The following is an 18,796-nucleotide window of genomic DNA, read 5'->3' as shown; positions in this document are numbered from 1 at the left end:
GTCTCAATTCCATGAGGTATGAAGATATTAAACAAGAACTAAATAATCATAGAGGCCATGAATAAAAGAATAAAAGTCTAGAATAGATAGCAAGGGGAATTAAATAATGAAGAAAAAAGGGAGAAAATCATTTTTAGAAAAAAAGTACAGAAAATTAAATTTTTTAAAACTTACAAACAAAACAAGTTGAAGGTGATGAGAGAGAAGGGTACTCTACTATTCAATGGGAGTAAAAAGGACAGTAAGAATTAAATTAATAAACTGTGGAAATAACAAAGAACTAACTACATAAAATTTCAAAGGGATGAAGTAAAAAAGAAGAATGGGGTTAGGGTTTTGGGGGGAAGGTCTCCAGGATAAGATGAAGAAACCTCAAACTGTTATAAAACCACGTATGCCTATTGATACAGTATTACTACTACTAGACTTACATCCTAAGGTGACTTGGAAAAGGTAATGAAATATGTTCTAAAATATTCATAGCAGCTCTTTTTATGGGGGCAAAAAAGTGGAAATTAAAGACTATCAATTGAACAATGGCTGAACAAGTTATGGTATATAATTGGTTCTAGAATACTATTGGGCCATAAAAAATGACAAACAAGATGATCATCAAAAAACAAAACCAAAAATAAATAAATAAATAAACCAACCCTGGGAAGACTTATATGAAATGATGCAAAGTGAAGTGAGTAGAACAGGAAGAACATTGTACACTGTAACAACAACAACATATGATGATCAACTACGAATAGTTAACTATTATCATTAAGACAAGGATCCACGACTACTCCAAGGGACTTATGATGAAAAATGATATTTAACACCCTAGAAGGAACAGATAGAGTCTGAATGCAGATTGAAACATACCATTCTTCAGTTAATGTCCTCCATGAATTTTTCTCTAGTGTAAGCAATGTGTCTGTTATTTTACCACATGCTGAACAGGAAAATATATATTATATAATAATATGTATATAACCTATATCATATTACCTGCCTTGTTGGAGAGGGGTGAAGTTTTGAAGAGTTAGTTGGAGGGAGGGAGGGGAAAAATGAGATAGATTTCTGGACATAGCTAATGTGAGACTTTGTTTCTCTTGAATAAGCATATTTATTATAATTCAATACATATTTATAACAAAACATATATTATGTTACATATTCTATTGTTATATATAAAAAAGAATTAGTAACTAAAAAAAACAGTGGGGGAAATGATCACCTTAAAATATATTAAGCTCTAGTAACTGAAAATATATAGTACTATGTTAGCAAATAGAGAGGGGAAAAATAGTTTGGAAATATATATGTACATAAATGGATATAGGTATATATGTACATATTCACATGAGAAGTATAAGAAATATAAATTTAATCCATAATTTTAAATGTCAATGTATTAAACAATCTAATATTTTTTAAATGGGAATTTGGAAAAGAAATCCAAGCCCCATAATCTGTTGCTTGCAAGAACAATATTACAAAGACACCTATGGAATTAAAATGAGATACTGGAAAAATATTTTCTATCCATCTAATCAAACAAATAAGCAAGAATTGCAATCATATTATTAGGCCAAATAACAACAACAATGAACTCAAACATTTATGAATCAAAAAGGGATAAACAATGGAAATTCATTATACTGAAATGAAAAATAGATATCAAATCAGCATCAATATTGGTTGTTCTAAATGCTGTAAATATGCTTTTAATTCCTTAGCATCTAAAAAGTAACAACATCAAAATAACAAGAAGGCATAGATAATAGTACAATGATATAGCAATGTCCCTCTCTCAGTTCTACATAAATCTAAGAGAACTAAAAGGGAAAATATTGAATTTTAAAATTGCTGGAAAAACTTCTAATTAGGACTATTAAAGAATATATACAGGTAGAGATATTTCTCAGTAACTTTTGCAAAAACAGAAATATTACCAAAAAATTTAAAAAGCATATAAGGTAAATGCATACTTCATAGATCATAAGATAATAAAAAAGTAACCAGTTACCAAAATTACAGACAAGTGAAGGAAGGTGGCCTAGCTATACTAGACCTAAAATTGCATTTATTATAAAGCAATTATCGTCAAAGCAATCTGGTACTACCTAAGAAATACAGTGGTACATTAGTGGCATACATTGGCATACACAATATTAAATGAACATAGTAATCTAGTGTTTGATAAACCCAAAGATTTAAGTTTTTGAGACAAGAACACATTACTTGACAAAATTTGCTGGGAAAACTGGAAAGTAGAATGGCAGAAACTAGGTACAGAATATATGATATATGAAATCTAAGATCTGATAGTAATCACCAAGATGAAGTCAAATGGATACATGATTTGGACATGAGATAATACCATAAACAAATTAGGGAAGTATAGAATAGTTTACCTTATTAGATCTATGGATTGGGGAAAATTTTATGATCAAACAAGTGACAGAGCATTACGGGATATAAAATGTATAATTTTTATTACATTAAATTAAAAAGAATTTGTACAAACAAAACTAATGTAAACAAGATAAGGAAAACAAAAATACTGGGGAAAAATTTGTTAAGTGTATATCTAACAAAGGATTCATTTCTCAGGTGGCTAGAGAACTGAATCAAATTTATAAAAAATACAAGTCATTTCCCAATTGATGGATATGGATATGGATATCTCAAAGAATATGAGGACACAATTTTCAAATGAGCCATCTATAGTCATATGAAAAAAAAATGCTCTAAATCACTCTTGACTAGAGAAATACAAATTAAAATAATTCTGAGGCACCATCTCAAACCTATCAGATTAGCTAATAGACATAAAAGAAAAATGGTAAAGGTTGGGAGGGGGTTATGGGAACATTGGGAGACTAATACACTTTTGAGAATTGTGAACTGATGCAACTATTCTGGAGAGTAATTTGAGACCATATTAAAAAATAATAAAACTATGATCCTTTAACCAAGTAATACTGTTTTTAGGTTTGCATCTCAAAAAGATGGAGAAAAGAACTATTTGTAGAGAATTATTTATATCATCTCTTTTTGTGGTGACAAAGTATTGGAAACTGAGGGGTTGTCCATCAAAAGAGGAATGGCCAAATAAGTTGTGGTATATGATTATTATGAAATGACCTTGTGATATAACAAATGTTGACCAAGAGCACTTCAGGAAAAAAATTGATAACGATTTATATGAACTGCAAAATGAAGCGAGCAGAACCAGGAAAACATTGTACACAGTAACAGCAGTATTGTACTATCAACTGTGAATGACTTAGCTATTCTCAATAATATGATGATCCAAGACAACTCCAAAGGGCTCATGATGAAAAATGCTTTATGCCACCAGAAAAAGAGCCAATGGAGTCTGAATGCTTATTTGAAGCTACCTTTTTTCACTTTATTTTCTTCATGAGTATATTTTTGTTTGTTCTTTAGTGAAACATGTCTTCTTCCACAGCATGAGGAATATGGAAATAGGTATTACATGATATTACATGTATAAACTATATCAAATTGCTTACTGCATCAAGGAGGGGAAAGAGAGGGAAGGGAGAGAGAATTTGGAACACAAAATGTGAAAAAAACAAATGTCAAAACTTATTTCTACCTTGTTAGGATAGGATTTGGGATAAGGGAAGCATAAGAGGAAAAACCATGTAATAATCTACTTTATTATGTTGGAAGGGAAAGGAATAAGGGCTTAGGGATTTACTTATGCTTATTCTTATTTAAAAAAACAAACTAACTAACTATGCTAACTAGGTTACTAAACTAAAAGAACTTAACAAAATACCCAAATATCACAGCAGGAGTCCAAAACCAGTTAGAACCAGGATCTGTTGTTGTTAGATGTCCAAGCAAGTCCTGATGTCCAAGTAAGACTGAATGCTGCCAGCAGCTAGATACAGGAACCCTTCCTCAGTTCAACACAGGGAAATCCTCTTCAGACCTTCCTCTTGACTTCTTCAGGAGACCAGAAGAAAAGTCTGTTGGGGCAAGATGGAATCTTCCCAGGTCCTGCCATTCAGGTTTCCATGTGACCCTTGGTCACATGCCACTGGCATTCATACCTAGGTTTGCATTTTTCAGTTTTTGTACAGTTTTGCAAATTGCAAGCCTTTCCATCCTTTATCAGAACCTATAATTAAGAATAAAATATTATTAAAAATTTTTAAAAAAACTACAGAAAAGACCAAAATAAAAGATACTGACTCAGATGAAGACTTAGCAATGAAATCCTAAGTAAAGAATGACTCAGAGAACAAAGATTAAAAACACTACTATGGAAAAGAAATTGATAACAATGAAATATACCCAAATTTTGAGGATGCAGCTAAAGCAATCCAAAGGGGGAAAATGCTTATCTAGAAATACAATACACACACATTAATGAAATAAAAAGAGAACTGATTCATTAACTGAACATTAATTTTCCAAAATTAGAAAGTCAACAAATGATCAAACCTAAAATTGGCATTAAAGAAAATAAAAATTAAAGAATTAATTAAAATGAAAACAAAAACTAAAGAAATTATAAAACTGAATGATAGTTTTTGAAAACCCTAATCAAATTGATAAATCTTGATCAACTTAGTTTAAAAAGGTCAGAAAATCAAATCAATTAAATAGTAAATTAATAATATTAAACCATAATAAAACCAGAAGAAAAAAATTATGAGAAACTATTAAACACAGTTATATACATAGTTAACAAAACTGGATAAACAGAAAACGGGGGTGGGGGGGTAGGGGGGAGAGGAAACAGAAGGCCTATAAAGATATAAATAATATTGTACTAGGAGTTATTGAGAAATAGATGATCTCAAAATGACATGGAAAGACTGGGAGAAATTATGTAAAACAAAGTGAGAAGAACCAGCAGACCAATTTATAATATATATTAATAGTATAAAAATCAACAGTTTTAAAGACTTTTGTAAACTTATGAAGAATGAAAGGAGCAGAATTAAAACAATTTAAATAAAGACAACTTTGTAAAAAAAATCATTTTGCAAGCTGTAAGAAATATGGTCAATACAATAATTATGCATGATTCTAAAGAAATAATGTTGAAACATGATATCCATGATTTTAAAATTTTTATTTTCCAATGTGATTGTAAAAGAGAAAGAAAGAAATGTATTATTTGTTCTTAAAAATATAGATGTGATACACAAAGAATATAAAGATAAAAATACAATAGTCCCATGGTCAAGAAGCTTATATTATATATGTGATATAAACTAAAAAGGAAAAGGGCTACTTGTCCTAAAATGACACAAACCAAGTAAGTGGGGTAAGGAAATGAAGGAAGATGGAATATCTTGTGAAATTAAGAAAAGGCCCCTCGAAGAAAAAGACATTTGAGTTAAAGCTTGAAGGGAGTTCTGGGACAGAGGGGAAGAAGTCAAGCATTCCAGTCTGAAGGACAGACAGCCTCTGAATCCAAATCCAGTACAAAATTTTCCTAAGCCATGGTGCCTCCCTGTAGCACTTAGTATAACAATAATTTACAAAGCACTTTCCATGGAATGTCTCATTCGGTAACCATTAAAATGTGTGATAAAGGCAACAACTCATTATACCCTTTGGTTCTAAACAATGAAACAAAAGGTCAGGAAAAAGTTGTGCTTTGGCCATAGATAAAGAACAAAGAAGGGATAGAGCCAATACCGAAACACAGGTCTTCTGATTCTAAATCCACTCTTTTTTTCCACTATACTATAAATACCTAATACACTGACCCCTGTCTCGTAACTCCATCTTCATCCCTTCCTGCTCACATTCTCTTGAGCCTACAAGGCTCAGCTCACAGAATATTAGAATTGGAAAGGACCTCAGATATCAGATAGTCCAATAGCCTCACTTTATTTCTGAAGATACTAAAGCCTAGAGAGTTAATTAACTTTCTTCAGGTCACATTACAATTCAGTATTAGAGCCAAGATTTGAATGTAGGCTTTTTTGATTCCTTATCTAGAGTCCCAGTCTATAGTGGCTCATTTTTCCTTTTCTAGGAAGTTTCATCCCTACTAGTCAAATATATTCTTTTTCTTTACACTAAATTCATATATCCCTTTGTATGTGCCAGAGAACTTATCTTGTTCCATCCAGTTTTATAATTATGTATATCCAGGGATTCTCTAAGTACATTGTGACATGGCTAAGTGCAAGAAAATTAACTTGTTTTTCTATATGTCATAAAAACTCACATTTAGTTTTTCACCTAGTAAGTGCTAATAAACATTTGTGGAATAGAGACAATTTGTTAATTATGGAGACATCATTTAGTGTTCTTTCACAATTAAAGAAACAAGGGGGCAGCTGGGTGGCTCAGTGGATTGAGAGCCAGGCCTGGAGACAGGAGGTCCTAGGTTCAAATCTGGCCTCAGACACTTCCCATCTGTGTGACCCTGGGCAAGTCACTTGGCCCCCATTGCCTAGCCCTTACTGCTTTTCTGCCTTGGAACCAATACACAGTATTGATTCCAAGATGGAAGGTAAGGGTTTAAAAAAAAGAACAATTAAAGAAACAATCCATTTCTATAGCCACTAAAATTAATGATGATGATGCCTATCTTCAGTGATGACTTGGTTTCAATCTGAATCATAATATAAAAATGAGGAAAATCTCATCAGAAAAGGAAGAGATAAGTCATGAAGTAAGAATAAGAAATAACTTCCCTTCATGTCAAGTCATACACTGGTACTCTCAGGATACTCAAAGAATCAAAGGAAGTTCCTTGCCTGTTGTGTGAATTATCTAAGAAGGAATTTTAAATTACTGAGATGAGAATGACCCAGGATGAGGTAGGTAGAAGTTTCAAAATATATCAATGGAATATGAATGATAAACATGTCATGAATTCATTGAAGGATTATATAAAAAATTAAAAGATATTAGCTCACACTAAATTATGAAGTGCTAAAAATGCTTCTAAAGCATTCATCCTAACTTGACCATTTTTTTCTTTCTTTTTTTTTAAATAAAACCTTACCTTCTATCTTGGAGTCAATACTTTGTATTGGCTTCAAGGTAGGAGAGTGGTAAGGGTTAGGCAATGGAGGTCAAGTGACTTGCCCAGGGTCACACAGCTGGGGAGTGTCTGAGGCCAGATTTGAACCTAGGACTGCCTGTCTCTAGACCTGGCTCTCAATCATTGAGCTACCCAGCCGTTCCTAACTTGGCCATTTTCTGAGTGACTTGATGGATCACAGTACTTGGACCAAAATTCCTCAATCACTTGGGTCAATTCATTTTGCTTCTTTATTTATCAAATAGAAAAGTTTGACAATACTTCTCATGTTCCTTCTATGTTCTGATTCTATGATTATAATATTCCAGGTTAAAGGAGATAGGCTGCTCATTTGGTGATGTCAAGTGATAATAACAAGCACATCACCGAAGAGCTATATGATTACTCCATATGATTCAAAAAAATAAGGATTTTCAGAAAGATTTTTTTTAATTCTAGAACAAGGTTCACATAAAATGAGAAGGCATGAATGACCTGCAATTTATACCCCAGGAAGAGTACACATACAATTTAAATTGTAGATAAATCCAAGTTAAATGTAACAATAGCTTACATTTAGATAGCACTTTATGTTCACAAAGCACTTTTTCTTTCTTATTTTTGTTTCAGAAGGGAAAAAAAAAAGAAAAATGCATTGCTACTTCTGATTTTACCATTAGATTTTTCATTTCTAGAAATCTTATCATAGAATACCTAATAAAGTCTAGTGATGAACTTTGAAACATTTTTGAAAAAGGAATTAAATGGACCACAACATCTAACTTCTTAGAATTATAAATTGTCTAAAACTATGCCATAGAATTTTTGCCTCTGAAAGACAACATTGTCTAGGAATTTTTTCATTAACTTGTTTCAAGAACTTTTTAAAAATTCAATTTTATTTTCAGTTCTGAATTGTTTCCTTCTTCCTCCTCTACACATTTAGAAGGCAAGAACAATAAAACCCATTATAAATATGTATTGTAATGCAAATCAAATTTCCACATTAGAGAAAGAAAGAAAGAAAGAAAGAAAGAAAGAAAGAAAGAAAGAAAGAAAGAAAGAAAGAAAGAAAGAAAGAAAGAAAGAAAGAAAGAAAGAAAGAAAGAAAGAAAGAAAGAAAGAAAGAAAGAAAGAAAGAAAGAAAGAAAGAAAGAAAGAAAGAAAGAAAGAAAGAAAGAAAGAAAGAAAGAAAGAAAGAAAGAAAGAAAGAAAGAAAGGAAGGAAGGAAGGAAGAAAGAAAGAGAAAGAAGGAAGGAAGGAAGGAAGGAAGGAAGGAAGGAAGGAAGGAAGGAAGGAAGGAAGGAAGGAAGGAAGGAAGGAAGGAAGGAAGGAAGGAAGGAAGGAAGGAAGGAAGGAAGGAAGGAAGGAAGGAAGGAAGGAAAGAAGGAAGGAAGGAAGGAAGGAAGGAAGGAAGAGGATGAAGTGGAGTCAGGGAGATTTGGAATTTTGAGATGGGCACTATAAGAAGTTGAGTGATAGTTGAGGAGGAGAGACTTCTGGGAGAAAAACGATTGGCTAAGAGGATTCTGGGGAACCTCTTGGTCTTCTGCCTTGGAACCTGAAGCTGGAAACTCCAGTTTTTGGAAGGTTGAAGGATCACTGAAGCCACTCAAGAAGACCCTGCTTCTTTCTCCAAGCTTGTTGCTTTTCTCTCACCAGATACACAACTATTGCTTCCCTCCACCTGCAGCAAACCATCTCAGACCGCTGAGGGGAGCTGATTGGACTCTCAAAGCAGAGCCCGCCTCCCTGCATTACTTCTTTCTTATTTTCTTTAGGACATACTAATATTTAAGTCAATAGAAAGGGCTACTTAGCTGGGAAGGAGCGGAGATGCCAGTGGGAACTGTTACAGGCTCATTGGACTAGGGGCCACATAGGAATTGACAAGGTTACCTGCACCCACTCCCTTCAATCAATTTGCCTAACCTCATTAATAAAATCCCTTAATACCTGTCAAATTTCTATATTGGCTTTTAATCGTATGGGAAGGTACTTCAAGAAACTGGGGACAGGTCTCAGGCCCTCCCGGGAGGGAAGGAAAAGGAAAGAAGGATAGTAATCTTGCTTCATTCTGCACTCTGAGTCCATTCTTTTTCTATATATCATGAATCCTCTTGAATTATAGTTGGTCATTATGGTAATCAGAATTGCTAAGCTTTATAAAGTTGATTATTTTAAATGAATTGTTTAAGGTTTGCTTGTTTTTTAAGCCATCTCCTTCAACTTCTTTTTTTCTTTAAGTAAAATTGTACTCCATGACATTCATATATCTTGATTTGTTCAGCCATTCTCCAATATAGATATGAGTCATTCAAAAGATTATCTATTATGATAAGGATAGATTGATACCAGGAAGGTCAGAATGGTTCAACTTAGAACAACCATAAGCATAATGTGATATATGAATAATAAACATTAGTGTCAAAATATTATTTCAATGAATATAGCAGGTTTTGGAAAATATGACACATTTCATTAGGAAATTTTGGAATAAATGGATCTTTCCTCAAAATTACAGCACAGAAATACCAAGAATTAGTTCCAACTGGAAGAAACTTTAAAAAATGTCCAAATAAAATCATTGATAAATCAAAAACTACTTTTACCCCACTACTATTTAAAATAGTCTAGAAAATTCTACACACAAAAGAAAGTAAGAACAAGAAATAGGTGGAAGAAAGGCCCGGAAAAAAATTAATTAATGACTACTTATCTAAAGAATCAATACTAAACTAAAAAAAAGTAAGTAATAGCATAGGTAAAGGAGTAAGATATAAAAAGATTATTATCTTTTCTATATATTACTAGAAAATCACAATAGCAAAATAAAGACAAAGAAATATTTTAAGTAATTACAAAGTTATTAAAGAACCTGAGAGTCTATCTACCAAAACACATTCAGGATTCAGATGAATAAAACTACAAAATAATCGCTATCTAAATTAATTTCAAGTTTAATTTCCTATAAGAATACCAAGGGAGTATTTCATTGGTCCAGAAGAAAAAATTGTATCATTTATCTGGAGGGAAAAAAAGCCAAGAATCAAAATTTTTAAAAACATCGAAAAAAGAAGGCATAAAATGGTCAAAGAAGTATCAAATTTTAAAGTATAGTATTAACCAGGGATCATAGTTATCATGAAAATAATCTTGTATTGCCATTACTACTAGGTTGGATTCCAAAGAGATCAAAGATAGCAGAAAAGGACATACTTGTACAAAAAAATGTTTATAGCAACTCTTTTTTTGTAGTTGAAAAGAACTGGAAACTGAAGTGTCTATCAACTTGAGAATGCCTGAACAATTTATGGTATATGATTTCAATGGTCTACTTTTGTGCCATAAGAAATGACACAAGAAGATATTCACAAAAGTCCTGAAAAGTATGTGATGCATACTTTTGTGATGCAAAGTGAAGTGGGCAGAACCAGAAAAATGTTGTATACCATAACACCAATAATATATGATGCTGAACTGTTTGGTAAACACAAAACACAAATTTATTTTTAGGAAAGTACAGATAGGAAATGGAAAGGAAGAAAGTGAGAGTAATCTTATAATATCTTATAACTATACCTAAGATTCCCAAACCTAACTAAAATTTTCTAAAAAACCAATCTATCTGCCTTCAAGGGTAGCTTCTTCTACCAGGACCAATCCCAGGCCTAAACTTCTCTATTCTGAATATCTAATATTTTACCCACTATTTAACTACCTGCCTGAGCTAATCATTAATCAATAAGGCTGTTAAAGCCTTAAATCTGTTTCTCTATCTCCAACTGTCAGAAAAACTGCCAGTCTTGAAAGACAGAGAAACATTCCTCTCTCCAGGGGACAGAGACAAAATCCTCTTCCAACTGTCACTTTCTCCTATGTAGCCACTTTGTCTCCTAGGTAACAATCTTCAGTAGGCTGTCAGTTAACTTACTGAGAAATGTTAACTGCTCCCTTGTCTCTTAAAGAGACAGAGGGAGAGATTAAGAAAGCTCTCTTTAATATCAAAAACTCTCTATAACAGAAGGAAGCCATTCCTGTTAGCTTGGGACAAATACCCATCATCACTCAAACCATTCCATGTTTTTTATATCTAAGACCTACAGCAGTTCATAACCTAATTCATAAATTTTTTCCCAAAGAATAATAGATGATGGGAGAAAGGAGATTCAAATTATTGTGAAAATCATACAGTTAAATATTCCCAGAGCCATATTGCCCTGTCAGAACCAGATCTCTTGAGGTTCCCTTGCTTTCCCTCCTACTATAATATATAATATAGCTTTTGCCACAATATAAGGCCTTGTTTGGGAGCTTCTTTCCCTAATTCTGTAATATGTTTGCTTTCATGAGCTTCTTACAAACAATCTCAGAACTAAGTCTGACACTAACTTACTGTCACTTCCTTTTTTGGAATCTTGATTTTTGTCATAGATAATAAAAGCAAGTCAGACCTATAAAACTTCCTCATTAAGTAACTTTTACATTCTTTCATGATTATTAAACCTAGAGTTCACTCTTTAACACATTTCCAACAGTAAATAACTAACTAGCCCCTATTAAAACATTTTTTAAGGGTTAGGAGACTTAAATCTTGTGAAGGAGCAGGGAATTTTGAGGAATCAATTTTTTTATTATTTTGAATCAAAAAACTTCAAGTCTGGATACTACCATCTACAAACTATGAGACTCTAACTACATCATTTAATTGTTCTGTACCAGTTGTCTCATCAACAAAAAGGCCATAGAAAAGTTTTGTAGAAATATAAGTTAGGGATGGTCTGGCTTCCAGGGTTAGTTGAAAGAAGAGATTTTTTTTTTAATTTAAGTTAATTTATTTAGTCAATTTATAACATTATTCCTTGGTTAAAGAATTATATTATTTTCCTCCCTCCCCTGTCCCCACCCTTCCCATGGCCAACATGCAAATTCATTGGGTATTACATGTGTCCTTGATTAAAACCTATTTCCATGTTGTTGGCATTTGAATTAGGATGTTCTTTTAGAGTCTACATCCCCAACCATATCCCTTTGACCCATGTATTCAAGCAGTTGGTTTTCTTCTGTGTTTCTACTCCCACAGTTTTTCCTCTGAATGTGGATAGTGTTTTATCTCATAGATTCCTCCAAGTTGTTTGGATCACTGCATTGCCACTAATGGAGAAGTCCATTACATTTGTTTGTACCACAGTTTATTGGTCTCTGTGTACAATGTTCACCTGGCTCTGCTCCTTTCACTCTGCATCAATTTCTGGAGGTCATTTTAGCTCCCATGGAATTCCTCCACTTTATTATTCCTTTAAGCACAATAGCATTCCATCACCAACATATATCACAATTTGTTCAGCCATTCCTCCATTGGAGGGCATCCCCTCATTTTCCAATTTTTTGAGTGAAGCTATGAATATTCTTGTACAAGTTTTTTTTTCCCTTATTATCTCTTTGGGGTACAAACCCAGCAGTGCTATGACTGGATCAAAGGGCAGACAGTCTTTAAGCACCCTTTGGGCATAGTTCCAAATTGCCCTCCAGAAAGGTTGGATTAATTCACAACTCCACCAGCAATTCATCAATGTCCAGACTTTGCCATATCCCCTCCAGCATTCATTACTCTCCTTTGCTGTCATGTTAACCGATCTGCTAGGTATGAGATGATACCTCAGAGGTGTTTTCATTTGCACCTCTCTGATTATAAAAGATTTAGAAAGCTTTTTCATGCGCTTATCAATAGTTTTTCTTTCATTAACTGAAAATTGACTATTCATGTCCTTTGACCATTTATTAATTAGGGAATGGCTTGATTTTTTGTACAATTGGTTTAGCTCTTCATAAATTTGAGTAATTAGACTTTCTCAGAAGTTTTTGTTATGAAGATTGTTTCCCAATTGGTTGCTTCCCTTCTAATTTTGGTTGCATTGGTTTTGTTTGTAGAAAAATGTTTTAATTTGATGTAATCAAAATTAATGATTTTACATTTTGTGATTTTTTCTAGCTCTTGCTTGGTTTTAAAGTCTTTCCTTTCCCAAAGATCTGACATGTATATACTATTCTGTTTACACCTAATTTGCTTATAGTTTCCTTCTTTATATTCAGGTCATTCATCCTTTCTGAGTTTATCTTGGTATAGGGGGTGAGATGTTGATCTAAACCTAATCTCTCCCCTACTGTCTTCCAAATTTCCCAGCAGTTTTTATCAAATAGTGGATTTGGGTCCCAAAACCTGGGATCCTTGGGCTTATCATAGACTGTCTTGCTGAGGTCACTTACCCTAAGTTTATTCCACTGGTCCTCCTTTCTGTCTCTTAGCCAGTACCAAATTGTTTTGATAACCACTGCTTTATAGTATAGTTTGAGATCTATGACTGCAAGTCCTCATTCCTTTGCATTTTTTTTCATGATTTCCCTAGATAGCCTTGATCTTTTGTTCTTCCAAATGAACTTTTTTTTTAAAACCCTTACCTTCTGTCTTGGAGTCAATATTGTGTATTAGTTCCAAGGTAGAAGAGTGGTAAGGGCTTGGCATTGGGGGTCAAGTGACTTGCCCAGGATCACACAGATGGGAAGTGTCTGAGGCCAGATTTGAATCTAGGACCTCCCATCTCAAGGCCTGGCTCTCAATCCACTGAGCTACCCAGCTGCCCCCTCAAATGAACTTTGTTATGTTTTTTTTTCCTAATTCAGTAAAAAAAGTAAGGTACTTACGCAAGGTACTCCCTCCAGATATTGCCTTTGCCTGCCCAGAGGTTCCAGCTACTGCTGGAGACTCAGAGATCTAGGTGGGAGAGATGTCCTGGCACCTTCCTTCTCCCTCCCCTTAAACCAGAGTGTTCTTGAATTCTGGCTTTTGGGGGGCATACCTTTTAAATTGAGTCCAATAGGAGGGTTCCTTGGCTCTGTCTTTTTGTTGGGTTTGATTTTTCAGTCCCCTAGGGGCATTTAGTTTGTAATTGGTAAGGAAGGGTTTTCAGAGATCAGAACTTTCATCTTTACTCTGTCTCCTCTTCTCAAAAGAAGAGAATTTTAAGGTAAGTCCTGGGAAAAGATTCTGGGTAGGAAGGAATTGTGGGAAACTAAAACTGAAAATAACTGAACTTTACTTCCTTCTTGGATCTGATCTGAGCTGGGAATGGGTTTTGTTTCGCTGCCTACAATTTCAACCTAAAGGAGGAGTTTTGCTCTAAGAGATTCTCCGTGGAAGTTCAGGATTTTGTGGAGAAATCTTTGCCATCCAGGTAGACAGTTTGCTTGGAGGAAACTAATTTCCCTGAGTCCAGTCTTCATCTGGCAGTGGTCCATCTACCAGAATTCTTATTAGCTAAGGTAATCGAAAGCTTTTCATCTATAACTTTGGTTACTTAGTACAGCAGCCAAACCCAGAGGTTTTCCCTTTCTTTCTTTATTAATTACTGGTAGGAAGATTAGGGTCAGTCAGATAGACTGGGAAAGGGTTTTAGATGGCATAAGGAGGTGTATAATAGAAGGCTCTTCTTTTGCAGGGGACTTAGGAGTTGAGTTGGAGGGAGGTAGCTTGAAGAGCATCAGGGTCATACATACCAGTTCCCCTTATCCCTTTTCATAATCAGAGTGTTTGTTGCTTAATTGGCCCCAAGGAGTTCCTAGGTGGGTTAAACCGCCTTACATCCCTCTAGGACACGTCTCCATTACAGTTTCTATCTCACAAGTGCATAGTGAGGGATCAAATGAGGTAAATTATTATGTAAAGAACTTTGTAAGCTTTAATTAACTATAAAAATATTAATCATTACTAATTCAGGGAATTCTACTGATTTATGTGTTTTAGAAACCAGATTAGACCAAGATTTTGTGACAGGACTTGTTTCTCCAGTGAATATCCCTTTATTTATGGTTTTTAGCTCCAGGCAAATATATCCATAAGGAAGTAATTCAGAAATCATTCACAGCTGCTTTCACAATCTTGGTGGATTCCTACCTATATATAATGCTGGTTCCAGAGAAGCAAAGGCCAGAAGAGCAGTTCACTTTCGTTCACTTCCCTTCACTCACCTTGGCAATATTTACACCATGAAAGCAGCAGCTGTTTGCCTGTTCTTAATGCTGACACTGATGTCTACCTTTAGTGAGTACCTCTTTCCTGACCTGGCCCTAACTCCTGATAGCAGCTGTCTCCTTACAATGATGAATGGATCCAAAGAATCCCAGAATAAAGACATCTGAGAGGTGGATAGACCTTGTGTAATACATTAAAAGGAAATACATTTTATTTTCTCGTTTTGCAAAGAGAAATTGCACAATATCAGGACTAGAAAAGACTTTTGGAGAAACTGCTGAGATTAGAAGATCTTGAAGGGACCTTGGAAAATGCAATTTTTAAAAATTCTTACAGAAGAGCTGTAAGGGCTAGGCATGGGGGTTAAGTGACTTGCCTAGGGTCACATAGCTAGGAAGTATCTGAGACCAGATTTGAATATAGGACCTCCCATATCTAGGTCTGGCTCTCAATTCACTAAGTCATCAAGATGCCCCCAGGAAAATGCAGTATTGAGAGAGCAAGGATCATATGTTATTATACATTAGTACTGGAAGAGATCATAAGAAAGTTAAATAGAATTTTGAATTAGTAGAGCTAGAAATAGATTTGGAAGATAGAATGTATACTCAAAGATATAATCTATTCTAGAACATAGAATTTCAAAGTTGAAAGGGTAAACCTCATACATTCTTCTCATTTTAAAGAGTTGGAAACTGAGGAAGGAGTAAGGTAGGGGAAAAGAAGTGTTTCCTTCCTTTTTATTACCTAAAACATATGTTTACACTAAAGGAAAGATCTTAAAGCTTTGTGGAAAGAAGCAGGTGTATTGTTGGTTCATTCAGGAGACTCTAAGTATTTTAATTTCTCTATTTTTCTTCCAGATGTGGAGTCCATCTCAGCTAATACAGTAAGTCTCTTTTCACTCTTATCTCCAATCCTTTTTTATTGTATTCCTACCTTATGACATTGCATTTCACATTAATTAATGTGGTCCAAACTTTAAACTGATTTATTTTGAAGCAAATCCACTATAAAATATATTAGAGGAGGCATCTGGGTAGCTCAGTGGATTGAGAGCCAGGCCTAGAAACAGCAGGTCCTAGTTTCAAATCTGGCCTCAGACACTTCCCAGCTGTGTGACCCTGGGTAAGTCACTTACCATTGCCTATCCCTTACCACTCTTCTGCCTGTGTATCGGTTCCAAGACAGAAGGCAAGGTTTTAGATAGATAGATAGATAGATAGATAGATAGATAGATAGATAGATAGATAGATAGATAGATAGATGGGTTTATTCCCAGATAGCATTCTGGATCAGTCTCTAATGGGTTGTTCCCAAACATAAATTTTATAGTCATGTCCTGAATGAACAGAAACCAAGACTACAAATCAGAGACTCTCCTGATTAGTATAGGCAAAACTCCAGGTCAAAAATCAGAAAGAAATGTTATATAGTATCTTAAACTAGAAAAACCCTCTACCCATGTAGATTAGCAATTTGGCTATAATATATATTTAGTAAGGGTTGTCAGAATCACAAAAGGCTAGGTGGCTTGTCAACATGATGACAACTTATTCTGCACCCTGTATAGAATCAATAAATGACTGATAAATATAAGATTAGAACTCTGAAGACCAGAGCAATTAAATGCAGGAAATAAGGGGGGAGGGAGGACACTGTCGTAGGGGCTTTGCATTAAAATTCTAAGCTATAGTTTTCACAGTTCATTCAGACATTTTTCCTTTCCAGACCAAGAGACTGGTGCATTCTCAGATTTTTAACACCTGATTTTACAAAAATTATATGAACCAAGAGGGAGATAATTTGCATTACTGATTTTTCAGGTTGACTGCAGTAATCCTAAACAATCACCAGCAGCAGATTTGAGATTGTGTACTATGGAATATAATCCAATGTGTGGTTCAAATGGGGAAACATATTCCAATAAATGTCTTTTCTGCTCTGCTGTTAGGTAAGTACAAACACCAAAGGGAAAGGAAGAGAATTAATCAGGAGAGGAATAGAGGGAGTTGAATGGTTAATACATTGCAAATGTATTCCTGAATGACCTAAAAGATCAGGGTCTAAACTCAGTGCACTTCAAGCAAACCCCAACCAGTAGATGAGAATATATCAACAATTCTCCTAGACAGATGATTTACATCAACCTCTGCCATAACTGCTTCCTTCTTACCCTTCCTACCTCTATTTGAAATGATATCTCCATTTTATAAATAAGGAAACCTGTACTTAAAGAGGTAAAGAGAAACACCTTAAGTCAGAAAGTTGATGAGGGACAAAACCAGGAGTCATCAGTTTATTGCTAAATATAGGTAGACATGTATGAGTGATATTAAGTGTGATGGATTTTATGAGCAAAAATTAAACATTTTAAAGAACAAAACCAGAGTTTCTAAGTTTTCTTGGGATGTTTAATAAATGAAAGCAACACAATATTAAATAAAGATGGAATCTCAGTGTGAAAAGTAATATCAGATATTACTTAATCCTGCTTTTATCCAGCTTATGAATCTGTTCTGTAACATCACTGCAGGTTGGTGATAATTTTGATTAAAATATTGCCTGTGACAGGGAGCTCACACCTCCCAAAACAATCTATTCTTTTGTTCTCTTTTCTGCAGAGAATTAGTTGATCTCTAAAGGCCATTTCTACATTCTAAAGTTCAACATCAGAAAATGGGCTTATGGCTCATCCTCAATCACTTTTCTTTTCTCCTTCCACAGGAAAAGCAATGACAAAATCAAATTTGCACATATGGGGGAGTGTTGAGTTAAAGCACCAACTCCAAAACGTCTTCTTCAAATGCTTTTCTTTCCTGCTAGAAGATGATGCACAAGATATCTCTTATTATCAGAAGATAATTTTTCAGAATGTTGGATCTTCAATCTTGCTTGTAGTCCTATTACTTGTAGAATAAAGGAAACTGCATTGACTTTTTTGTCTGAATTCTTTTAGGAGGAAAAGTAAACTGGGAACCTTGGGAATAGTAAGGTGTCAAATGTCATAAAAGGATTGGAACTAGGAATATCCCACCTGAAAAAGAATTGATGTTGGGGGGAAAGGTCAGACAGTGTATTGGTTTCATAACTGTCAAGGAATTAAATATTTTTTCTGCTTAGTTCCAGAGGAAAGGACTTGTACAATTTCAGAAATGGTGGACAGGTGGTTATAAGGAATTTATTTAATTTTCACTCTGTCTCCTTAGGAGCAGAATTTCTAGGGTGGAGGAAGTTAAGTAGCATCACTCTGTCTCTTTAAGAGCAAAAGTTCAATCAATTTCATGCTGTTTCTTTAAGAGGCAGTAGCCCAAAGATTTTTGACCTCTATCTCTTTAAGAGAAAATAAGAAAACTGATTATCCAGTAAGCTTGGCTCCATTTTCTCTGTCTAATGAGGAAGCAGGGTGTTTGGGGTTTCTGTGTGAGTTTGCTCTCTGTCATGAATACCTGAGAGCTGGCTGTTGAGAATTGGCATTTATATACGAAGTTGAGAAAGAGTCTATCTCTGAGATGTTTTCTTCTCAGCACCTTGAGGAAGATGGGCCTGACCCAAAGGGCTCTTTTCCTCATAACTGGAGGACTGTCTGTATGGGGTGTTAGAAGGCAGAGAATTTAGCTAGTACCTTAGTTTAGGGTATCCTCTCTTGTCTCTCAACATTACTTTCCAAATTAATAAATCTCTTTTTCTTTTTAAGCTAAGTTTTGGAGTCATTGAATGTTTGCAAAAGGCATCCTTCCCAA

At 34.5% G+C, this 18,796-nt stretch overlaps 1 protein-coding gene across 1 annotated transcript; it reads left to right on the top strand.

Annotated features, from left to right (window-relative positions):
* The first annotated feature begins 14,984 nt into the window (after positions 1–14,984).
* Positions 14,985–17,990, top strand: LOC103100190 (ovomucoid-like). The gene is made up of 4 exons (XM_007474066.3): positions 14,985–15,122; positions 15,917–15,942; positions 16,880–17,007; positions 17,781–17,990. Exons 1-4 carry the CDS (start codon positions 15,068–15,070, stop codon positions 17,824–17,826), a joined length of 255 nt encoding a protein of 84 aa, XP_007474128.1. The 5' UTR covers positions 14,985–15,067; the 3' UTR covers positions 17,827–17,990.
* Positions 17,991–18,796: the final 806 nt, after the last annotated feature.

The sequence above is a fragment of the Monodelphis domestica genome, chromosome 1 (assembly GCF_027887165.1).
Source record: "Monodelphis domestica isolate mMonDom1 chromosome 1, mMonDom1.pri, whole genome shotgun sequence".
Classification (NCBI taxonomy): Eukaryota; Metazoa; Chordata; class Mammalia; order Didelphimorphia; family Didelphidae; genus Monodelphis; species Monodelphis domestica.
The sequence above is the reverse complement of the archived record's forward strand: the minus strand, read 5'-3'. Positions and strand labels throughout refer to the sequence as shown.

Coding starts and splice junctions, on each gene's coding strand:
- LOC103100190 (XM_007474066.3), top strand. CDS start 15,068: ATGAAAGCAGCAGCTGTTTGCCTGTTCTTAATGCTGACACTGATGTCT. Junction 15,123..15,916: donor GACACTGATGTCTACCTTTA/GTGAGTACCTCT, acceptor TTTTTCTTCCAG/ATGTGGAGTCCATCTCAGCT. Junction 15,943..16,879: donor AGTCCATCTCAGCTAATACA/GTAAGTCTCTTT, acceptor CTGATTTTTCAG/GTTGACTGCAGTAATCCTAA.